Here is a 21292-nt window from a genome sequence, read left to right as displayed (position 1 = left end):
AAACTATAGATGCTAGTATCATATTTTGAAAAATGTAAATGATAAAAATTGTCCTCACAAAATGTCAACCATAAAAAAATAATGACTTAGATTTAAGAATTCTTGTTAGTAGAAAAGAAAAGATAAAATAGGTGGGTGAGATTTTTTTAATTTATTTTTTTTAATTCGATTGGAAAACGTTCAAAATAAATTGACTACAGAGGACCACTCTGACTAGAGAAGACAAGTTGCGCAACCGATGCACCTTTGCTGCGTTTGTCATGACATAGTTTACACGGTATTGCTACAATCTTTTGTGAAGAATACCATCTACGGTATTTCAATCGAATTCACAGTTTGCAAGAGGACAAGCATACTATTTTGATTTGCCAGAATGAAAGCAAACCATTTTTCCTTTACAACGTAAGCATCTAAGTTCACAATATTCTTGAAGACAATAGTGACAAGTAGGCTTCAAATATTCTTCAAGACAATCTTGACAAGCAAGCTTCCACAGCGCAGTTTCTCAATAGTATGCTTTCCGAGGATTGTTCTGTAAAGGATACAGCAAAAAGGCAATACAACAACTCATTCGTAAATATGGTTGTCGACATATATTCCGCATAAAAAATGCTAAATGTACTTAAGAAAAACTTACTTCTCCACATGTCATTTATTGATATGTTGAAAATAATAAAATTTGAAATTCAAAATTTGAAATTTAAAAGAATACTAACAAAATGAATCTTGTAAGTAAAAGTATAAGTAAAACTATAAGTACATGTAGCACTATTCATTTCACAGAATCTACAATGCTGGAGCAAAAAGAGGAATAGAGGTGATACCAGGGGGTTTGGTCTGTAACGATAACCAAGCATCATCCGCTTCTTGTACTGCTCATATATATCATCCTCAGCAGTCACCTCCCCAGGCTCGTGAGCACCAACCCCCAAGTTGTTCATCTTGACATTACTTGCCATAATCGGATCTGCAATACCACTTTTGGAGCTCCCCAGACCCTCACCTGCAGTTCATGCAATGGTTACACAGTTTCTCAGCCAAAAAAAAAAAAAAAACCAACCCAGCATCTCGGCAATATTCTGAAGCAACAGTTACATCAAAGAAGCTTCCTAAATAAAAAACTGTGAAGACATGCCAGCATTTGAGCTTACTCCTCGCCATGTAAGATGGAGAAAAATAAAGATTCGGGAAAAAAAAAAGACAATCAAAATCTATAAATTCAGTGGGTGAGTATGTGCGGCGTGCACGTGTGTGTGGAAGAGAGAGAGAGAGAGAGAGAGAGAGACCTTCTTTCCAACCCATTTTGGACAAGAGCTTATGCCCCACATTATCAGCCTGAATTTTAGCCTTTTCTGCAGCCTCTCTGGCAGATTTCTGAGCAGCAGCATCATTACAGGAAGCCAAGAATTTCTCGAGCTCTTCTGGTGGGATGTAATCACCCATGTGATGCCCTTTCTTAGCAGGACCTCCTGTACACAGAGAGAGAGATTCATGGTAAGGGGGAAAAGCAAAGTTACAAGATCAAACCTTGAGATAAAATAGTTGGTCAATTATAATGACTCAAATGAAAATGGATTCAAGGAAACTAAAGCGTATTTGGTTATACTGAGGAGCAAATATGGACCTTGAAGAGAAGCGGGTGGAGGCATTTCGTCTTTTGACTGTTTAGGTTGTCTCAATCTCTCTTCCTGTGCAGCCTTCTTCATGTAAAACTCCATCATCACTATAGGATCTGCACCTGTTGGCGCACTAACTTCAGCTACAATCAGAAACACATACAAGTATTGAAGTCAATCAGAAGCCTTTGTAAATTGGACGGTATCTCTAAGCAACATGACAACAAATAAGCAAAATATAAGTATGCCCCAAGAAGGTACTGATGACACACCAAAATATGTACACCCTGTCTAAAAATTGAGGTAAGTAATTTGAATTAAGGGTAGAAGGCATTCTAAAACCCTCACATAAACCTTCACTCTAAAAGAACAGCAAAATCACGCTATGTTCCTTGACAATCAAACAATTATTTTAAAAATACCTTGCCACCGGATCAATGTGATACCCTATATGATAAGGATAATGGTAGGTAGTGTATGGGATTCCACAATGCTTGGGAATGAGAAGTTCTTGCTCTTTATAAGATTCCAATGGGGCTCAAATTGTATCATTGACTAGTCAACAAGACAAAAGGATTATCCTCGACAATTTCAATTTCTTAGTCCCTTTTCTTTTATATTTTCTGACAAGTAAATGAAGGAAAACCTCATTTCTGTAGGAACTGTAGGAAGTCTCTTAGAATCCCATCACAATTCTTTTTCTCAAAAGATAGTCGGAGCAAGAGGGTGGGTACACCCAAGTAAAGCATGCAATTAGTAATTGTCTTTGGGAAAACAAAAGGAAAGATATTAGTTTGGTTGAGCATATAAGATGCCATTTGGTTGATTATGCAGATCAATCATACTCAACATCTGTTAACACAACTCTTTTTATTTTTATTTTTTTGGGGGGGAGGCGGGGGGTGGTGGTGAATGTAAAATAGCTACTTTTACTCAACATCTCTCAATAATAATTTTGTATGAAACTATTCTGTGTAAAATTTGTGTATTTCGTTCCGAGTCAAATCTATTCATGCCAACTGGTATTAAGACAAAGACACAGGAACCAGTGACAAAAATCAGCCAAATACTGAAGACAGAGACCCTAATGTATCAAGGAACCAACTCAAACCAACTGGACAAAAAAAAGTCATAATTACACATTTCGTCTATTACACTTTTCCCGTAGAAAACTGAGAGGGAAAATGCTATATATCATTACCTGATCTTCCGGCTGATGTTTGAACTCTCAGATCCTCGGTGGCATCATATAAAGCAGAAGCAGGGGTTTGATAGTGCCTCTGCAAAGACCTTTGGGAAACACTGGTGGATCTAGAAGCTGAAGTGCTTGTACCACCTAGAAAACAGTAAAAAGAAATAAACATAAAAAACAAGAAGGAACAATATCGGCAACAGTAGAAGCAGTGTCGATAATGATTGCGATGATGAAACAGAAGCAGTAATGATGAAGATGATGATGATAAATTAATAATAACAGTAGTAGGAACAGGAAATATAAATATTAATATAATTAAATAATTATATAACAATTGGGGGATGAAGCAGTAGTGACTGATTTTCTCTCAGGATCATGAAAAATAATAGGATCCCGATTCTCTCAGGATCCTAAACTTTTCCAAGGTGGTAGGCGGTTCTATTTGGCTGACTTTCATTGTTAAAAAAAAATTCCTTGATAAAAAATTAACAAAAAGTTTTTGTTCTCAACTTTCATTGTTAAATTAATTGGTCAAATTTTTTTTTTATTAGCACCAGGTGTCCAAGAACAGCGTCCTGACTAATCTTGGGAGTGCACAGACCCTCGGCAAGGAGCTTCCCGAAAGTGCACTTCGGGTAATTCAAGGGGAAAATCCCCCAGTCCGATGACCCCTAAAGATTGTTCGCACCCAAGGGGATTTGAACCTTAGACCTGGGGAAGCATTCCCCCAAGCTCAAGGCCTTTACCACTTAAGCCAAACCCTAGGAGTTAGCTTTATTTTTAACTTTTAACTTAATTTACTCCAACTATAAATATGCATTCCTGCTTTCCCTATTTCCCCTAAGTGGGGTGGTTTCTCTTGTATACTTCCTATGTACTTGGATTATGCTCCCCCACCCTTCTAATAAAATTCATTAGTTATCAAAAATAGAAACCAAAAGGTCTGATTAAAAATCCCTTTGGTTCAGATATAATTCACCAATATTTTGTTTCAAACATGAAATTATATTTCCCTTAAGCAGGTAGATAGAAAACTTACAAATTGATGAATATGTATATATATATATATATATCACAGTTTTTAGAATTGTTATATAAACTAAACATTTTAACAAGAATAGGAGGTAGAATGAAAATATGCCAATGATTTTAGGGGAAGGGGGGGCACACTCCTTGGTAGCAAGGATAGGACTAAATAAAATACTTGCACCAAGTTTGAGGAAAATGTCGCTCGGTACAATTTCCATTTGAAAGAAGCACAATTAACACTTCATCAAGATTGAAGTACCAACCATTATGAGATGCTTGAGGTTCCAGAGTCTGTGAAAGGGCCTTTTCCTCTTCAGCCAGCCGATATTCATAGTATTTGTAATCTGCACAACTCACATCAAACAGAAACCTGCAAAAGAATATATAGCACCGCTTTTATGGAGCATTGGATTCTTGGAAGGGGGGGGGGAGATGTTACAAACGCCAACAAGTGGAAAATTACTTGTACACAGAAACACCTCACAGATTAAAGGCACAGAGAACATAAGCCAATAAGTAGCCTGAGCTCCAATGTAATAAAGAACTTACTTAAAAGGGGTCTCTCCAGGATTTTTTTGACGTGTTATATGCTCTAGTTGCCTTCCATTTTTAGCCACGAAACTTGCTAATTTGTCAGCAACTTTCTTCACTGTAAGATCACTTGGAGAAGGAGGTGCTGCATATCACTTATAAATTGATTAATACCGAGAGCATGAACAAGGGAATGCAAATTACTCTTGTAGCAGGCTTGCCACATTTTCCAAATCTTTCATTGAACATCTCTTTCCACCAATGTTGATAGGTTCTAAAGGTAAAAGCTGCAGTCACGAGACAAGAAAAATTCAAGAATGTTTTGTCCTCTCCATTCATACCACTTCAAGAGTAGAGAGAAATACCCAGATGATTTCCTCAAGATATAATGCATAAAGATACAAACAAAATCTCTTCTATACTCTTTCCATTTCCCTACTTTCATCTCTCTTTCCCATGTAACAGCCAAAGAGGGTGGTAAGGAACCTAATTATGATATACTGTGCATTGGAAAACCATGACTGGACTATAAGGTGCCTTCAAATTAGCAAAAGACGTCAAATGCATCTTTTATTAGAGAAACGTAAGTTGATCACAAAAGTTTTTTGATGACGAGGAATCCCAGAGATCGTGCAAATGCAATGTCTTTTACCGGGTTAAACCCTAGACTCATGTAACATGTCCCCATCACACAAATTAGATAAATCATTTGCTTTTCACGGATTTAAACCTTACACCTGAAGGGAGCACACCACCAAGACCAAGGCTCTTACCACTTGAGCCAACCCCTAGGGGTTTGATCACAATAGTTGAGAAATGACAACTAGTAATGAGTGAACTAGGATGAGGCAATATCAGTCTTTTCATCTTAACTTTATATTGTATCATGTAAGAAAATCGAGTTACACCATTAAATAAAGATGGCTGCTTGATGATTAATATAGAAAGGGAGTAGCCAAAACTCATTGAAAAAAAATAAACAAAAAAACCAACCATACACAAAGGGGTGCAGAGAAAGATAGAAATATGGCAAATGCACATAAGAGCTACTTAGACTTGAAACATTATGACTGAATAGAAATATGAAGTTGGTAAGTGGATTTCTTTTTTTGACAACGAGGAACTATGAAGACTGTGCAAACGCAACATGTCTTTTACCCGATTAAACCCCGGATCCGTGTCCCCATCCACGAATAAGGTAGATCATCAACTTTTCACCAATGGGGCGTGAAAAGCTGATGATTTACCTTAGACTTGAAGAAGCATACCTCCAAGACGAAGGCAAATAAATTTATATCCTGCACAGTTTTGAGATATGCAGTACAACTGATTGAATTTGCACTTTTTTTTTAAATATATATATATATACACATATAAACCTAGGGCTAAAAGAGAACCATGGAAACAAAAAGCTAACTGCAAGTAGTGGCAATCTTTCCCTAATTCTGCTCCACATGTAATCAAAATACAAGAGATCCATAGACCGTCCCCAGCAACCCAACCAGATAAACGAACAATTATATAAGCAGTATTACCAACATCCACTTGTCTTGATGAATTCTCAGAGGCATCTTCTTGACCTAATTTCTGGCGTTTCATTGGTGCATCATCTGAAACTTTCCCGGCATCAATTTCATCTTCATCTTCATCTGCGCCTAACTTAACATGAGGTGCCACAATCTTCGACTTCTGTTTCAAGCTAAAAGCAAGTTTGCCACCTGAAGCAGCTTGGGGGTTCTTGCGTGCATCATTAGTCTTAAAATCCACACTTGTTTTATTAATGGTTGCAGTCAATGGCCCTGATTTAATTTTGATCGGTTTAGGCACCTTAAGTTTGTCACTGTTCTCCTTTTCATTCTCCTTTTCTTGTTGAAGCTGTTTAAACCTCTCCATGAATGAACCATCATTAACAAAGAGGCTAGGAGGCACTCCTTTATCCATTGGAAAAGAACCAAGTATGCCAGGCTGTTATGGCCAATAACTGTTCAACAAACAAGCTTCCAAGCTATTTAGAAAATGTATTGGAACTTTAGGCCTGATCTTTCTCATTTGCAAGTGAGCATCAGTGCTTAATCAAATAATGATAATATAAACAAATAGGTAAGACAAATAAATAAATAAAAATAAAGAGGTGAAACATATGCATAAAATAATACGCATCAATTTTTTGATAGGTAAAATGAAGAAAGCAATCTTGATCACCCAAAATCAACAAGATCTTGGTGAAAAATATGCATGAAATAATCAGTGCAACATCAAATTTGATCACCCAAAATCATCCAGATCTTACATCCAGATCTTAAATCACAACAATCGCAAAATGGATTTTCTACTTTAAAAACAAAATAAAAAGCTTAAAAACAACTATAGAAAAGTCAGGTTCAACAAAATAATGTAGATGAGTGTAGAATGCGTGAACTGAAAACAATAAACAGCTTCAGACAGCCTATACACTACAGCAATCTTCCAAAAACCCAAGGCATAACTACACTCACTTGTCCATAAACCCAATAAAGAATAAAAAGGATACCCAAATTATAAACCACTAAAACACAAAACTCAAAGTTTGAGACAGACTAACTTTAAATTCAGGAAAGAGATGTGACGCATCACTATTTGAGCCTCCATGATTCACTAAGCACAACCTGGCATGTGAAAGATATGTTTACAATATTCCACATAATGAACTACTGCCCTACCATGACATGGAATGGAATGCCCACAGTATCCAAATAGCATAAAGATGCAGTTCTAAAACAATCCCGACCAATATACATGTTGTAACTTCAAAACCAAGGTTGGCCTTACCATCACAACTCTATAGTGTCTGTTCCATCCTACAACCCATTGCAAACCATTTAAAATTGTTGTGATCTCGAAGGTTAAAGGTTTAACCAAACTCGTATCCCACAATCCGAGGGCTTTTAGATCAATGGTTAGGCTCTTAACTATTGATATAAGAGCAGGGGCCAAGTCAAGTTTGAGTCACGAATGGGGCAACTTATAGACAAGATTAAAATATCTCGGTACTATGTATGGGCATGGTGTCAAACCATTAAATACTGATAGATGAGTAGAACTTCCAAAAGAGAAATGGCTACGATTAAGGCCCCGTTTGGATACAAGAAGTGTTTCATCTCACATCACCTCATCTCATCTCATCAATACAACTTTCTCAAATTTTCACACAAAATATAATAAACAATTTAACTTTTTCAAATCTCAAAACAATAGTAATATTAAAAAATAATATTCTAACAATATTTTATTCAACTTTCAACTTTCATCTCAACTCACTATCCAAATGGCACCTAAGTTAGCATCAATAGAGCATGCCGCCGTGGACTTTGGATTTGAAAGCGTGGTAAAATGTTATGATTCTAAAGGTTAAAGATTTAATCAAACTGGTATTCAATGGTTTGAGTCTTTGACACCATGCCTATGCATAGTACGAAGAACTTTTAATCTAGACTATAGGTCACCCTCTCCGTGACTTGAATTCGTGGCATGGTTCCTGCTCCAATACAAATTGGTAAGACCTAATGACTGATCCAAATGCCTAGGATTGTTGGATACTGATTTGTTTAAGGCTATGTTTGGGAATTGAGAGAAGTTGAGAACATCTCATCTCATCTCAAAACTTCTCATAATTTCCTTCCCAAATATTACTCAAACACAAAACACTTTCAAAATTCAAGTCTTTAACTTTTTCATCTAATCTTTTTTTTATTATTATTCATAAAAATAGGCAAAGCCTAGGTACACAGGTAGTATACATGAGAAGCACCTAGCTAACAATCAAAAGTAGGTGGTCATGGACACTTAGTCCATTACAAACTATGGCCCCTCCCATAAGAACAATGACTTAAAGAAGAAAATTTTTCACTCATCCGTTGTTCTCTCGCGATCTTCGAAGCTTCTAGAATCTCTCTCCCTCCAAATAGACCAACACATACAAATAGGAACTATTCGTCAAATGGCCGCCGCCTGTGAGTTACCATGAAGGCCTCTCCAGCTTGCAAGAAAATCCACCAATCTAAGAGGCATGACCAATGACAATCCGATTCTCGTGAAAAAATCATCCCACATGATCCTGGCCACCTCACAATGTAAAAGCAAATTATCTACTGATTCCCCAAGCTTCTTACACATACAACACCAATCCAGCACAATTACCTGGCATTTCCTCAAATTATCTGTAGTTAGGATCTTGTCTAGTGATGTTATCCAAACAAAAAAAGCCGATTTTGAATGAGCTTTCGTTTGCCATATACTCTTCCATAGGAACATGATCATTCTAGGACTCGTTAGAACTTGGTAAAATGATCTAACAGTGAAATTACCTTTCTTGGAATGACTCCAATGCATCTTATCGCTGGTGCCCCCTGGCATACTTACTGAATACAATGCCGCAAAGAACTCTATAATAGTCTCCAACTCTCAATCTTGGGCTGCCCTAATGAAATCAATATTCCATTGAGGGGAGCCATTGGAAAAGACCAAAAGATCGACAATCGCTACATCATTTTCTCTTGCGAGCTCAAAGATAGCAGAGAAGGTATCTTGGAGGCTATGGTTACCACACTATTTGTCATACCAAAATCTAACACAAGAACCATCACCCACAACAATATGTTCATGTCCTCAAAAGGTCTCCCAATGTCTCCTAATAAATTTCCACAACCCCACCCCATGTGTGCCTAGTACCTCATTCGAGCACCATCCTCCCCAAGCCTCTCCAAACTGTGAATCTATAACAGACCTCCATAGGGTCCCCCTTTCGTGTTGGTACCTCCACAACCATTTACCCAATAGGACTTGATTGAATTTCGTCAAGTGGTGAATCCCCAATCCTCCCCTAGAAATTGGAGTATGAACTGTTGACCAATTAACCACATGAAATTTGAATTCTTCTCCGAATCCACTCCACAAGAAATCCCTTTGTAACTTCTCAATATGGTTAGCTATCATTGTGGGAAGCGGAAACAATGACAAAAAGTGGGTGGGTAAGTTTGAAAGAGTGCTTTTAATCAAAGTCAAACTACCACTTGTCGACAAATATAACCTCTTCCAAAAAGCCAATTTGTGCTCCACCTTTTCGACCACGCCATTCCAAATCCTTTCAGATTTAAAGGAAGCACCCAATGGTAAGCTAAGATATTTCAGAGGTAGAGATGATACCTTGCAACCCAAGAGAGAAGCTAAATTCTCCACTTCATGGACAGCCCCCACTGGCACTAATTCCTTTGAAAGGTTAATTCTCAAGCCTAATGCAGTTTCAAAACAAAGGAGTAAAGCTCTCAAAGATTGAATGTGCCCAAGATGTGCACCACAAAAAATGAGTGTCATCGGCAAATAGCAGGTGAGAAATGTTAAGATTGCCATTCCCCACCGAAAAACCATAGAGTAGCCCACCATCCATCAAACCCTCAATCATCTTACTGAGCTTCCATGACAAATAAAAAAAGTAAAGGAGAAAGTGGATCCTCCTGTCTCAAGCCATGAGAGGAGTTAAAGACCCACCAGTGAGCCATTCACCAAAATAGAGAATCGAACTGAAGAGATGCAAAATTCTACCCATTTCTATCATTTCCCCCCAAAGTCACATCTTGCAAGTAGATAAAGTAAGAACTGCCCGTTGACATGGTCATATACTTTCTCCATGTCTAATTTGCAAAGCAACTCGGGTTCTCTAGATTTAAGTCATCCATCCAAAACTTCATTTGCAATAAGGACCAAATTGAGGATTTGAATACCTTTGACAAATGCATTTTGTGGCTTTGAAATTAGCTTTTCTACCACCGAGCTCAATCTATTCACTAGCACTTTGGACAGAATTTTATACACCTCATTCACAGGACAAATGGAGCGATAGTCTCTAACATCAGCAGACCCCATCTTTTTGAGAATGAGTGCTAAGAATATAGCATTAAGATTCTTTTCAAATCTAGCATTAGTATGAAAATCATGAAAGACTTGCATAAGATCTTCCTTAATCACCACCCAACAAGATTGGAAGAAGCCCATGGTAAACCCGTCCAGACCGAGAGCCTCATCACTAGTCATACCTCCGATTACTTTGCACACTTCCTCTTCTGCAAACGGCCTCTCTAGCCACCCAGCACTCTGCTGATCTATTACTGAAAAAGTTAAACCATCCAGTTTCGGTTGCCAATTGTGCTCTTCAGATAAGAGTTGTTGGTAATACTGCTCGATATGGTTCTTGATTACCATCTAATCCAAAGAAATTGCCCCATCTACCATCAGCATATTAATAGCATTGTTCCTCTTGTGAGAATTAGCCACCCTATGGAAAAATTTCATACACTTATCTCCCTCCTTGAGCTAGAGCGCCCTTGATTTCTGTCTCTATGAAATCTCCTCCATCAATGTCTCCATGAAATCTCCTCCATCAGTGTTTTGGCCTCCTCCTCGCCCTCCAAACTCTGTAGCTCCTCCAAAAGAGAGCACCTCTGCTGAAGCACATTGCCAAAAACTTGTTCATTCCATTACTTCAGATCTCGTTTCAGTGCTTTCAACTTTTTTGTATAAAACTTGGAGAGCCTTGGAAATTGTAAGAAGTCCACCATTGTCTGACCCTATCTACAAAATCATCAATTTTAAGCCACATATTCTCAAATTTAAAATACCTTCTACCCCCTTGGATGACTCCACAGTCTAAAATGATGGGGAAGTGATTAGTGCATAAACAGGGTAATCTTCTTTGAGCTACATCCGGGAAGTGTAACTCTCATTCTGGAATTAACAAAAATCTATCGATCCTCGACCAAGATGGGAATTCTCGATTGTTGGACCAAGTAAACGTGCCTCCTGTTAATGGAATATTCATAAGCTCCTATTCTGAAATGAAATCAGAAAAACCCCTCATGGCAGGAGTGATGTGGGATACACCTGACCTTTCGCTTGGAAAGCGAGCTATGTTAAATTCATCCCCAATGCAACTTGGTAGCTCCTACCAACTAAGAAGTCCCGCCAATTCTTCCCGCAATAGCCTTCTCTTCGAGTCAATATTTGGGCCATAAACTCCTGCAAATGCCCATTTGAAGCCGTCTTCTAGATTCACAAAAAAGAATGCGACAATGAAGTCACCCACACATTCCTCCACCCTTTCCACCACACTTTTATCAAACATAATTAGGACTCCCCCGAATGCTCCTTTAGATGGCAAGTAAGACCACCTAACATGTTGACCTCTCCATAAACTGCGGACTAGTTGTCTTGTAATAGCTTCCAACTTGGTCTCCTGTAAACAAATAATATCCCCCTTCCATTGGCGAAGTATGTTTCTAACTTAGATCTGCTTATTAAGTTCATGCAGCTCCCTCACGTTCCATGATATTATTTTTGGCTTCATAGAGCAACCATCTTACCCCTCCCCTTGCAACACTCCCGGTTAGAGCTCTTCTCTCCACCATCATTTTTCATTGCCCACATAAGCCTTTTGAGTTCTCTTTCCCTCTTTTTAATTAAATTAAGGGATAGATCGGATTTGGATTGTGCATTCCCGACCTCTATGGTTGTAAGTAAGGCCATAAATTCAGCTTCGAAATCCTTGCATATAATCCCTACACAATGTTTAATTTCCATCGCTTTCTGGATAACCTAATCTGACACGTTGGGATGAAAAGAGTTTAGAGGAATCTTCCTCCCCGTCCTTACTAGCCTCAAACAAAACCCAATGTACCAACCAATTCGGCCTCCCCCATTTCACCCACTGAATCTGCACTTCCATTAACCACATATAGTTGTTTCTTGGCTGAACAAGTTTTTTCCGGCATCCGAACAGTAGACGGCACGGAATGGCGGTTGGCAACCAACTCAAAAGGTTCCGTCGATGGTTTCTATGGTTTCCCGTAGTGTTCCAAGACTCTCGGCGCCTCTGTCATCTCTTCGTCTGCAAAACTCGATGCCGTAGCCTTCTCCAACGCCAGGACCACAGCCTTTGCCGCCATGGTGACAAGAGGCAGCCCAGATAGTGACAGTGCCGAAGTCTGTGCCACCATGAGATCTGAAGGCCCACCCATGTGCTCCGTAGGCACCACCGTGCAGATTTGCAGTAGCTCTGTTTGTACCAACAGATTGGACAGCGTAGGTGCTGCCGGAATCGGAGACAGGAGTTATTGGCGCAGAGGTGGGTGTCTCCTCAGGCCGGTGTATCGGAAGTGGGTCCATGGGCCCAGGCATAGAGGACCCAAACGCAGAAGTGGGTGTCTCTTCAGGCCTCCCACAAGGCTATGATACAGGCCCAGACGTTGAGCCCTTTTCAAAACAGGGCCCAACCTGTTTTAGCCTCCATTTCATACCAAGAATTTGATTTGGGCCTTTCCAGCCCAACCCAATCTTGGCCTTTCCTTTGACAGGCCTAAGTGGCTTCCACCCACTATGATTCCATTTCCTCCTTTACACCGATAACTTCCTCTTTCAAACTAAACAGAGCCCTCTGCACCTTACTTTCCTCTTAATAGACATAGGACAAAGTCCCACTCCCCCATTTCGGGTACATCACGTCTGCTGTATTTCTTTGCATTATCGCCTGTACGTTCCCCTGCTATGTACTCCTTTTTGTTTTTTCCACTTTGCTATAACGCCAAGGAGTGGCTCATACCTCCATGCACTTCCGTCCTTTTCTGTGCACCACTCAACACCGCCTCTGCATACAACTTGGTTTGCCTCTCCGTCTCCTTCCCCTTGTCCTCCTCTCTATCCAGTTGTGGGGCCAAAAATGGAGCCTTCTTAGCCGAAGCATGCCTTGACAGAACATTCTTTAACTCCATAGACAAAATTTTCCAACCCTTTTCTTTCGTCCCTTCCAGGATCGCTAAAAGACCTCGACCCTCGCTGCCACCACCATAATCTGTTACTTCCAAGAAACGCCCATAAGCATTAGAACGCCTATAAGCAAACAGAGCTTTGGTTCCATCCTGATAAGTCTTGTAAAAATCTTTCCTTCCCCCAGAGGAAAAAAAAAAAAATAATAATAATAATAATAATAATAATCTTTTACTGTGTTCGCCAGCCAACAAGCGCTGGCATGGTTGTGCATCATCTCCTTGGTTACCTTCCTACCCCTCTCCGTGATGCGACAATAGTTTCCACCCTCCATTGATAAAATGAATACTTTTGTTTCTATTAATAGATGTTTAAGGAAGCCCATGTCTATCACAAGACTGTAAAATAAATGTAAAGACTAAAGAGGGTTGATTCTAGAGAGGAGTCACCGGAACAGACTTCCCATCGTAGATGTGTACGAAGAGAAAAGTAAGTGTACAACACTCACAATAGCTTTTAAATGATCCCATCTTCAAGAAAACTCATGGTAGAAGTTGCCATTGAGAAACTAAAAGGTTTGAGTATTCTCAGAAGCACCTGAAGGATGCTTGGTACAAAAAATACATCTCCATTTGTTGGGTATGACAAATTTAATCGCATCATTACTAAATCATTACAACTTTCTCAAACTTTCAAACAAAACACACAAAAAATACAACTATTTCAAATTTCAAAATAAAAGTAATATTAAAAAATTATATTCAAACAAATTTTTTAACTTTATAATATTTTTATTCAATTTTTTTTCTTTCCTTTTTTCAAAACGCAAGAAAACATCTTAACCCTTATATCATAACAAAAATTCAGATCAGGTAGGCAGACTTTTTACTGACTAAAAAAATCAGGTTAGCAGAGATTAACCCCATGATTACTATTCCACTAAATCAGAACTTTGATCTCCACCATGCCCCCAAAAACCCTTCATTTTTCTTGGTTGAATAGTAATCTGGAAAAAAAAAAATATTTTGTATATTATATTTATTAAAAGAAATAAAGAAAATAACAATATTTCGCATCTTCAAACCTTGGGGGAAAAACTCAATTCGTCTAAATTACTGGATCGCATTAGGTTTGATAGAATTTAACCATCCTTCATCGTTCAGACATCAAACCAAAATCGCGCACAAATCTCACCCCAAAACAAATTCCAAGCATTTAGGTATTGGAACTGACACCCTGGCAACCACAAATCAATCAAAGTCCAAAATCACTACCCCAAGAAAGTCGAACAGAAATCCAAACCAAAATCACAAACAAACCGATATACGACCACACGTAAATCGACCAGAAATTCAAATTATTTCATCACTTCAAAAAAAGTCAAACGGAAACCAGAAAGGAAAGGGTGAAAACAAGCTGTCAACCAAATTGTCTTACCCGACTACGGCCAAACTCTAAATCTATCGCAGATCGCCGTCCGATCGTGCGGGATGCAAAATTGATTTTTATTTTTTTACCCAAACTTGGATGTCGGAATTGGAATTTGAGACGTAGAAGACGTGTTGGCCCCTGCTATTGGGTCGGAAGCGTGGACTGTCTTATCATTTTTCTTTAGATTTTACCCTCTTATTTTGAAGGTTGAAGTATTTATTTATTTTTTTACATTTTTTTTATTTACCGATTAAGAAATATAAATTAAAAAATTAAAAAGAGGAATTTTGATAGCACGCCCTACGGTTACTGCTGGGCGGCACTCTAGCAAGACTATTTTCTTTAATCAATTTGCATTCTCTTCAAAACGGGCCGAGGCTGAGATGCGGTATTGCCTGAAATTTATTTATTTTTTTTATTTTTTAACTAAAAAAAATATAAACAAACTGATATATTTTAACGTAGTACGTTAGATTATAAAATTATTTTTATTATAAATAGGTCTAACATATTATACAAAGTTATATTAATTTATAGATTTAATTTTACACAAAAATTAATTTTTCAAATTTCAAAATAATAATGATATTAATTTTTTAATATTTTTATTCAAATTTTTTTTTCATTTCTCAAAATCCAATAAAATATCTTAACTTAAATCATTTCACTACTATTGACAAATCATTTTATTATTCTTTATAGAATTCTCACAATTTTCCATTTCATCTTATTACTGCCAAGACCACATTTGGTTACACAAACGAGAAGATAAATATGTGAATGGTAGTGAAATAGTTTGTGAATAATAATGAAATAATTTGAGTTAAGATACTTTATGAGATTTTGAGAAATAAGAGAAAAAAATTGAATAAAAATATTTTTGAGATTTGAAAAAGATGAATTATTTTTTGTATTTTATTTGAAAGTTTGAAAAAGTTAAAAAATTAAAATTAAAAAGTATTAGGGGTGAAAACCGAAGGTATCGGTGCGGTTTTGGTCTAAAACCGAAACTGCACTGATCCCTTAAAATGAAGAAAATATCGACCGAAACCGGCCGATGAAGGGGGAGAAAATCGTCGATATCGATCTCGGCATAACTACGATTGGTTCGTCGGCGTCTTCGGTTGCGACGGAGGTGACCCTACCGCTACGTGCGAACTGCGAAGTCTCAGTGTATGTGTGTGTGTGTGAGAGAGAGAGAGAGAGAAAACACCATGAGGTGCGTGAAGTGAGAGAGAGAGTGAGAGAGAAGACGCCGTGAGGTGCGTGAAGTGTGAGAGTGAGAGTGAGAGAGAGAGAGAGAGAGAAAGGAGGGGGCGGCATGAGAAATGAAGAAGAATGAGAAACGGGGAAGAAGAAAGAAAGGTTGTGGGATTTAAAACCCTAGAGGGAAATGGCGCTGTTTGGCTTAAACGGCACCGCTTGCTTTATAATTTTTTTTAAAACATCAAGTCCTAAAATGACATCGTTTCACTTAAGTGAAACGACGTCGTTTCATATATGTATAATTAAAAATATATATATATTTTATCAATTCGGTCGGTTCAGCAGTCCAGCCCAGGATCAAACCGCAATCGAACCACTGGACATCGGTTTTTGGCAAATCCAACCGCTCGCAGACCGGTTCTACGCCAGTTTCGGTAGGTTCCAAGCTCCGTCGACCGGTCTGGGTCGGTTCCGGTCAGTTCTCCAATTTCTTGTACAGCCCTAAAAAGTATGTTTAAATAATATTTGGGTGTTGAGATTAGATGGGATTAAATGAGTTAAGACCATCTGTGAAACCAAACGAGCCCCTGGGGCCTACTTTTTTTTTTTCACATACAATTTCATTTCATCTCATCTAATCATTATAACTTTTACAAACTCTAACACAAAATATAATAAACAATTAACTTTTTCAAATCTCAAATAATTTTTTTTAACAATATTTTATTTAACTTTCATTTCATTTGTGTAAATAAACAAGGCCTTAGTTTGTGACACATTCTTAATGCAAATTTTTATGAAATTATAGAAGATAATTAAAAGATGAGGATGCAGGAATGAAATGATATGAGAATTTTGTTAATAGTAGTATGATAGTTTGTGAATAATAGTGAGATAATTTGAGTTAAATATTTATTAGATTTTGGGAAGAAGAGAGAAAAATTTAAATAAAAATATTATAAAGTTAAAATATTATAAGAATATAATTTTTGTTTTAAGATTTGAAAAAATTGAATTATTTTTTATTTTTTATTTGAAATTTTGAAAAAGTTGTAATGATAAGTTTGAAAAAATTGTAATAATTAATTTGAAAGTGTTTATATTTGAATAATGTTTAGAAAGAAATGGAGATGAAATAAGATGAGATCAGATAAGATTGGATGAAATGGAAATTATTTTCAAACATTCCCTAATTTGTTATTATATCTTAGGTAAAAATATGAGAACTTTTCATTTGGCTGCCACGTGGATGTTTATGATACGAACACGTATCTTGATTAGATCTTATTAAAATATGCACGTCCCTTCAAATCTTACTCTAGATACATCGTCATGTCGATGCTCCACCGGTAAGTTATCATCCGGTTCTGTCACGGTACCTTCATTCATCTCTCAACCCAAGGCTACTCTCTCTTTCTCGTTTGACTTTTTTCCTTCTGCAAATTTTATGTGAATGCTCCGTTGTTTTTCATTGCAGGGTTGCTAGAGAAAACTTCTCCGTGTGAGTTTGAACCTGTAAGAATCTAGTCCTTCAAAATTGCTACTTTGTTGTGGGGAACCGTCAGGTAATCAGCTGATGTGGCTTTATGCCACGTTAACTGATATATTAAAAAAAAAAAAAAAAACCAGAGTAAACTAGAGCAAAGGCAGAGCAGGATGTCCAGCTCTTGCTTGAACAATTGGTTTAGGCGCTCGTTACCAAATTGGATCTTGATTGCCCCCAACACCAGTCCATGGTAACAAATATGAACAAAGCAATTCCATTAAAGTAAAAGAGGCAGTGAAAGAGGAAGAATTGGTTTAGGCGCTTGGGGCCAGTGTGAGAGTGGAGGAATTGGGTTCGTAGTGGATGAGCAAGAAAGACAGGTCATTAATGGAGATGATAGAGTGGGAAGTTGAACATTTGATTTGAAATGAAGGATGGTTGCAACTGACGAAGGACGAGAAAGAGAAGGAAGGTGGGAAAATGAAAGGTGGGCATGGAGATCTGGATGTCACTGTCTCTAGAGAGCATCTTTGAGCCACTGCAAAAGTTCTGAACAAAGGGTGCAATATTAGAAAGAATAGGGCTAGGCCTACATTAGAGAAAGAAAGTGGTGGAGGCATGGAAGATGGTGTGGAAGCGATGCTGTAGAAGTCACGAATGGAGGCATGCCCAGATCAAGATGGGGGAAAGGGGATTTTAAGAAAGCAAAAAGATGGGGGAAAGAGGATTTCTGGGGAATGAACAAAATGCAGTATTGGAGAAGGGGGAAATTTCGGGGGAAGCATGAAACACCACCGTTTTATTAATGTCACGTGGGCGGAGATTACCCTGTGATTCCCCCAGCCGATTATGTTTAGCATTTTTCATAATAATTATCATGGTCTGCGTATTTCTCTTTTCTTTAATAAATAAGTCATCTTTGCTATATCGAAATGTTTTTGGTATTTAGATGAGGGGGTAATCGGTCTAGTTCATTTCGGTTTTGGATATATTTTAAAACCGAGCCAATATACACTGGTTTTGAGATTTGAAGAATTGATTTCGGTCTAGTTCAATCTGATTTTTTCGATATATTACATATATCTAGTACATATAATATACTATATATATTATAGTATATAATAATATAGTTATATATTATAATATATTATAATATATAATGATATAGCATTAGTATAACTCTCAATACTATAGTTATTTATATATAGTGTGTAAGGGGGTTCTTTTCCCCTATAGGCCAGCCCACAAAGGGCCATTGGGAACCCCTAGAAGTAACCCCCGTGTAGAGAAAGTAAACAGTAGAAGCAAATGAGACTTGCCGCCCTGACACCACCCCAATGACAAACTACCTTAAGGAATCTGCCCAGGCAGGTGGCGGGGAATATGGAGAACCCGTGACCTCTTGACAGCATGCATGGAGAGGCTTAACAGAGAACGCTTCTGGGTAAAGTGAATCAGGGGGCCACACCGCATTAATGGCACCACTCCCCGGACTCCACGTTACATTAATGACGTCGCCCCATAAGTAACGCCGTATTAAAGGATTCTGACTAAATGAATAGTGGAAATGACATGAGCCTCTCAAAGTTAGGAATGAGTTGTCCCCACTAGAAACCTAGTATAAGAGTCGATCTCCATGTACAAGAAACTCTCTATGATCTTTCTAAACTTATGCACAAACTACTAAGGGGATATATTGACTTTGGCGTTGGAGACTCCTCGGCCACCACCAAGGCCTCACTTTCTTCATATTTATTTAAGCGTACAGGTGAAAGCCTGAAGACTCGAGTTTTTGGAACTCAGCCCAAGTGCATGCAAAACACGACGTTAACATAATGGGTTACTAATAGTATTAGTATTAGTATTAGTGTATATATATATGTATATATATAATAGTATCACATGAACATTTGATCATATGTTATTAATATAAAATATGTATATATTAAAGATAAATACATTTTATAGCATAATAAATAATAATATATATAAAATATGACGTCATCCCAGCAATTAAGGCCCCGTTTGGATATAAAATGTGTTTCATCTCATCATTACAGCTTTCCCAAACTTCTACATAAAATATAATAAATAATTCAATTTTTTCAAATCCCAAAACAATAATAATATTAAAAAATAATATTCTAATAATTTTTTATTCAACTTTCATCTCAACTCATCTCATCTAAACTCATTATCCAAATAACACCTAAATTAACATGTCACATAACATGCTTGAGTATTTAATGAAACTGATCCAAAGCTTGTAAAATCCAATAATGCCTGATTAGTAAAAAAATTCCTTATTAAAGTTGCAAAAAACTGGGACAAAAATATTCATCATAATTGGGGAAAAAATACTGCCCTTGATGAGAGAAATCCTCCAAAATACATGCAAGCATATTTCGTATTTGCTGGGCAATTTTTAGTACTCAAGAGAGTTAAGAATCATTATACAAAATATATATATATATATATACACGCGCGTGCGCGCGCACGCACACAAAAACCTTGCCTTAGTAGCTATTCATCATACTAGTATGTTACAAAATGAATTACACAACCAACCATCACTAATAAAATCCCAAGGGTCATTAACTTGAAAATCATCATACTCCATTTTTATCAATAACTTGACCTTTAGTTCAATCCAAAACAAGTCTTTGAAACTACTACCAGTGTCATTTCTAGTGGACCTTTCTACAAAATCGATACCAAACCAAACAACAGGCTTCTTTCGGTGAACATTTCTACGATTATCCACATCATGCTCCTCATATCACCTATGTACAAAACCAAATATATCTTGCACAATTGGTAGTGTCTCACGAGGTTCTTTTAAAGGCCTTCACATAATCTACTCCTAAGTTGAGCTTCTTCTTCATTCTTTTTGGGCTAGATTGGATGTAGAATTGCAGCACTTAGGGGAATGTCCGCGCATCATCGACCGGATTCCTTTGTCCATATATTGTAAACAACAACTTTGATGTAAAAGGCATGCTTGAGCTCAACCATTTTTGAATTTTCTCGAATTAATATACATCATCTCCACTGGAACACATACGCCAAAAAGATATCAAGAAATTGTAATGGGGTTAGTTAATAGCTGAAACTAAATAGAAAAATGATAATTACCACAACTAGTTGAAAGTTAGTAATATTAACATACCCCAATATTTAGCATAGCTCAATAAGCTTGGATGTGAGAAAACAAGAAATCAACACATATTCCAGCATCATGGAATCTAGCCAAAGGCAAAATAAATTCATCTGCCACCAAAAGAGCCTTCACATATATAAGATGTTAAATCAATTATGGTAATGTGACCAATCCTACTACTCTCATACAAAATGAATTAGCAAATCTCAAAGCATCTGCAAGATCCAGAAAACTAGTATTATTAGAACTTGACAACTATTTTCGACTTCCTGGATTTTCTTAAAGAAAATCAGCACCCTTAAGAAAGTAAGTATTGGTTTATAAAAGAAGGAAGAAGAGTCATTGCATATATTTGAGAGATAAAACAGATAGACATCATGTTTTTACTTCACAGAAAAAGGTAAAAGTTTAATTAGGCATCACATAGAGGAAAAATTCTAAACTACGCTATGCCACAGTAATCTTGCTTACTTCTAGGAAAAACTACAGAAGCATTCAATATTAATATATGAGTACATTCCTTATAGTCTATCTTAGCATCATATCTCCAATCCTTCTAATGAAGCCTTTACTACTATACTACCATCTAAATTTAATTGGTTGCATGATAGTGATAAGCCATGAAAGCACATTTCTAGTACAAGCTGATTTAGTAGCATGATTCATGTAGGGATTCTGGGATAAATGCACTAATAAGAAATCAACAATCTTCAATGGGAAAACAAGAGGAAGCCCTCAATACTATGTTATGAAGAGGCCACGATTTCCTGTCTTTGGATTTACAACGGGCATGGACAGGAATCCCTAGGTGATGATTTACCACAATGTTCGAACGAAATTTAATTGAT

General features: G+C 37.3%; 1 protein-coding gene across 4 annotated transcripts; it reads right to left on the bottom strand.

The window, feature by feature from the left end:
- Positions 1-214: 214 nt before the first annotated feature.
- LOC121240741 (SURP and G-patch domain-containing protein 1-like protein) lies at positions 215-14763 on the bottom strand. Of its 4 annotated transcripts, none has more exons than XM_041138279.1 (9): positions 14599-14763; positions 5907-6352; positions 4390-4516; positions 4104-4210; positions 2818-2952; positions 1625-1759; positions 1287-1469; positions 825-1003; positions 215-532 (listed from the first exon to the last, which is right to left on the bottom strand). In XM_041138279.1, the coding sequence occupies exons 2-9, from the start codon at positions 6310-6312 to the stop codon at positions 506-508; spliced, it is 1299 nt and encodes a 432-aa protein (XP_040994213.1). In that variant the 5' UTR covers positions 6313-6352; positions 14599-14763; the 3' UTR covers positions 215-505. The 4 variants fall into 4 exon arrangements, with proteins under 4 accessions (XP_040994213.1, XP_040994212.1, XP_040994210.1 ...); XM_041138278.1 differs by having other exon boundaries at positions 4104-4234; positions 5907-6376; positions 14599-14761; XM_041138276.1 differs by having other exon boundaries at positions 4104-4234; positions 14599-14761.
- Between the last annotated feature and the right edge of the window lie 6529 nt (positions 14764-21292).

Source organism: Juglans microcarpa x Juglans regia, chromosome 7S, assembly GCF_004785595.1.
Source record: "Juglans microcarpa x Juglans regia isolate MS1-56 chromosome 7S, Jm3101_v1.0, whole genome shotgun sequence".
Classification (NCBI taxonomy): Eukaryota; Viridiplantae; Streptophyta; class Magnoliopsida; order Fagales; family Juglandaceae; genus Juglans; species Juglans microcarpa x Juglans regia.
This window is presented reverse-complemented; position numbering and strand designations above follow the sequence as displayed.

Bases quoted from the DNA above. Each gene is read 5' to 3' on its own strand.
- LOC121240741 (XM_041138278.1), bottom strand. From the start codon at position 6,312: ATGGATAAAGGAGTGCCTCCTAGCCTCTTTGTTAATGATGGTTCATTC. The intron at 2,953-4,103 runs GTTGGTACTTCA...ACTGTTTTCTAG, and splicing joins ACCTCAAGCATCTCATAATG to GTGGTACAAGCACTTCAGCT. The intron at 1,760-2,817 runs GTAATGATATAT...TTCTGATTGTAG, and splicing joins AACATCAGCCGGAAGATCAG to CTGAAGTTAGTGCGCCAACA.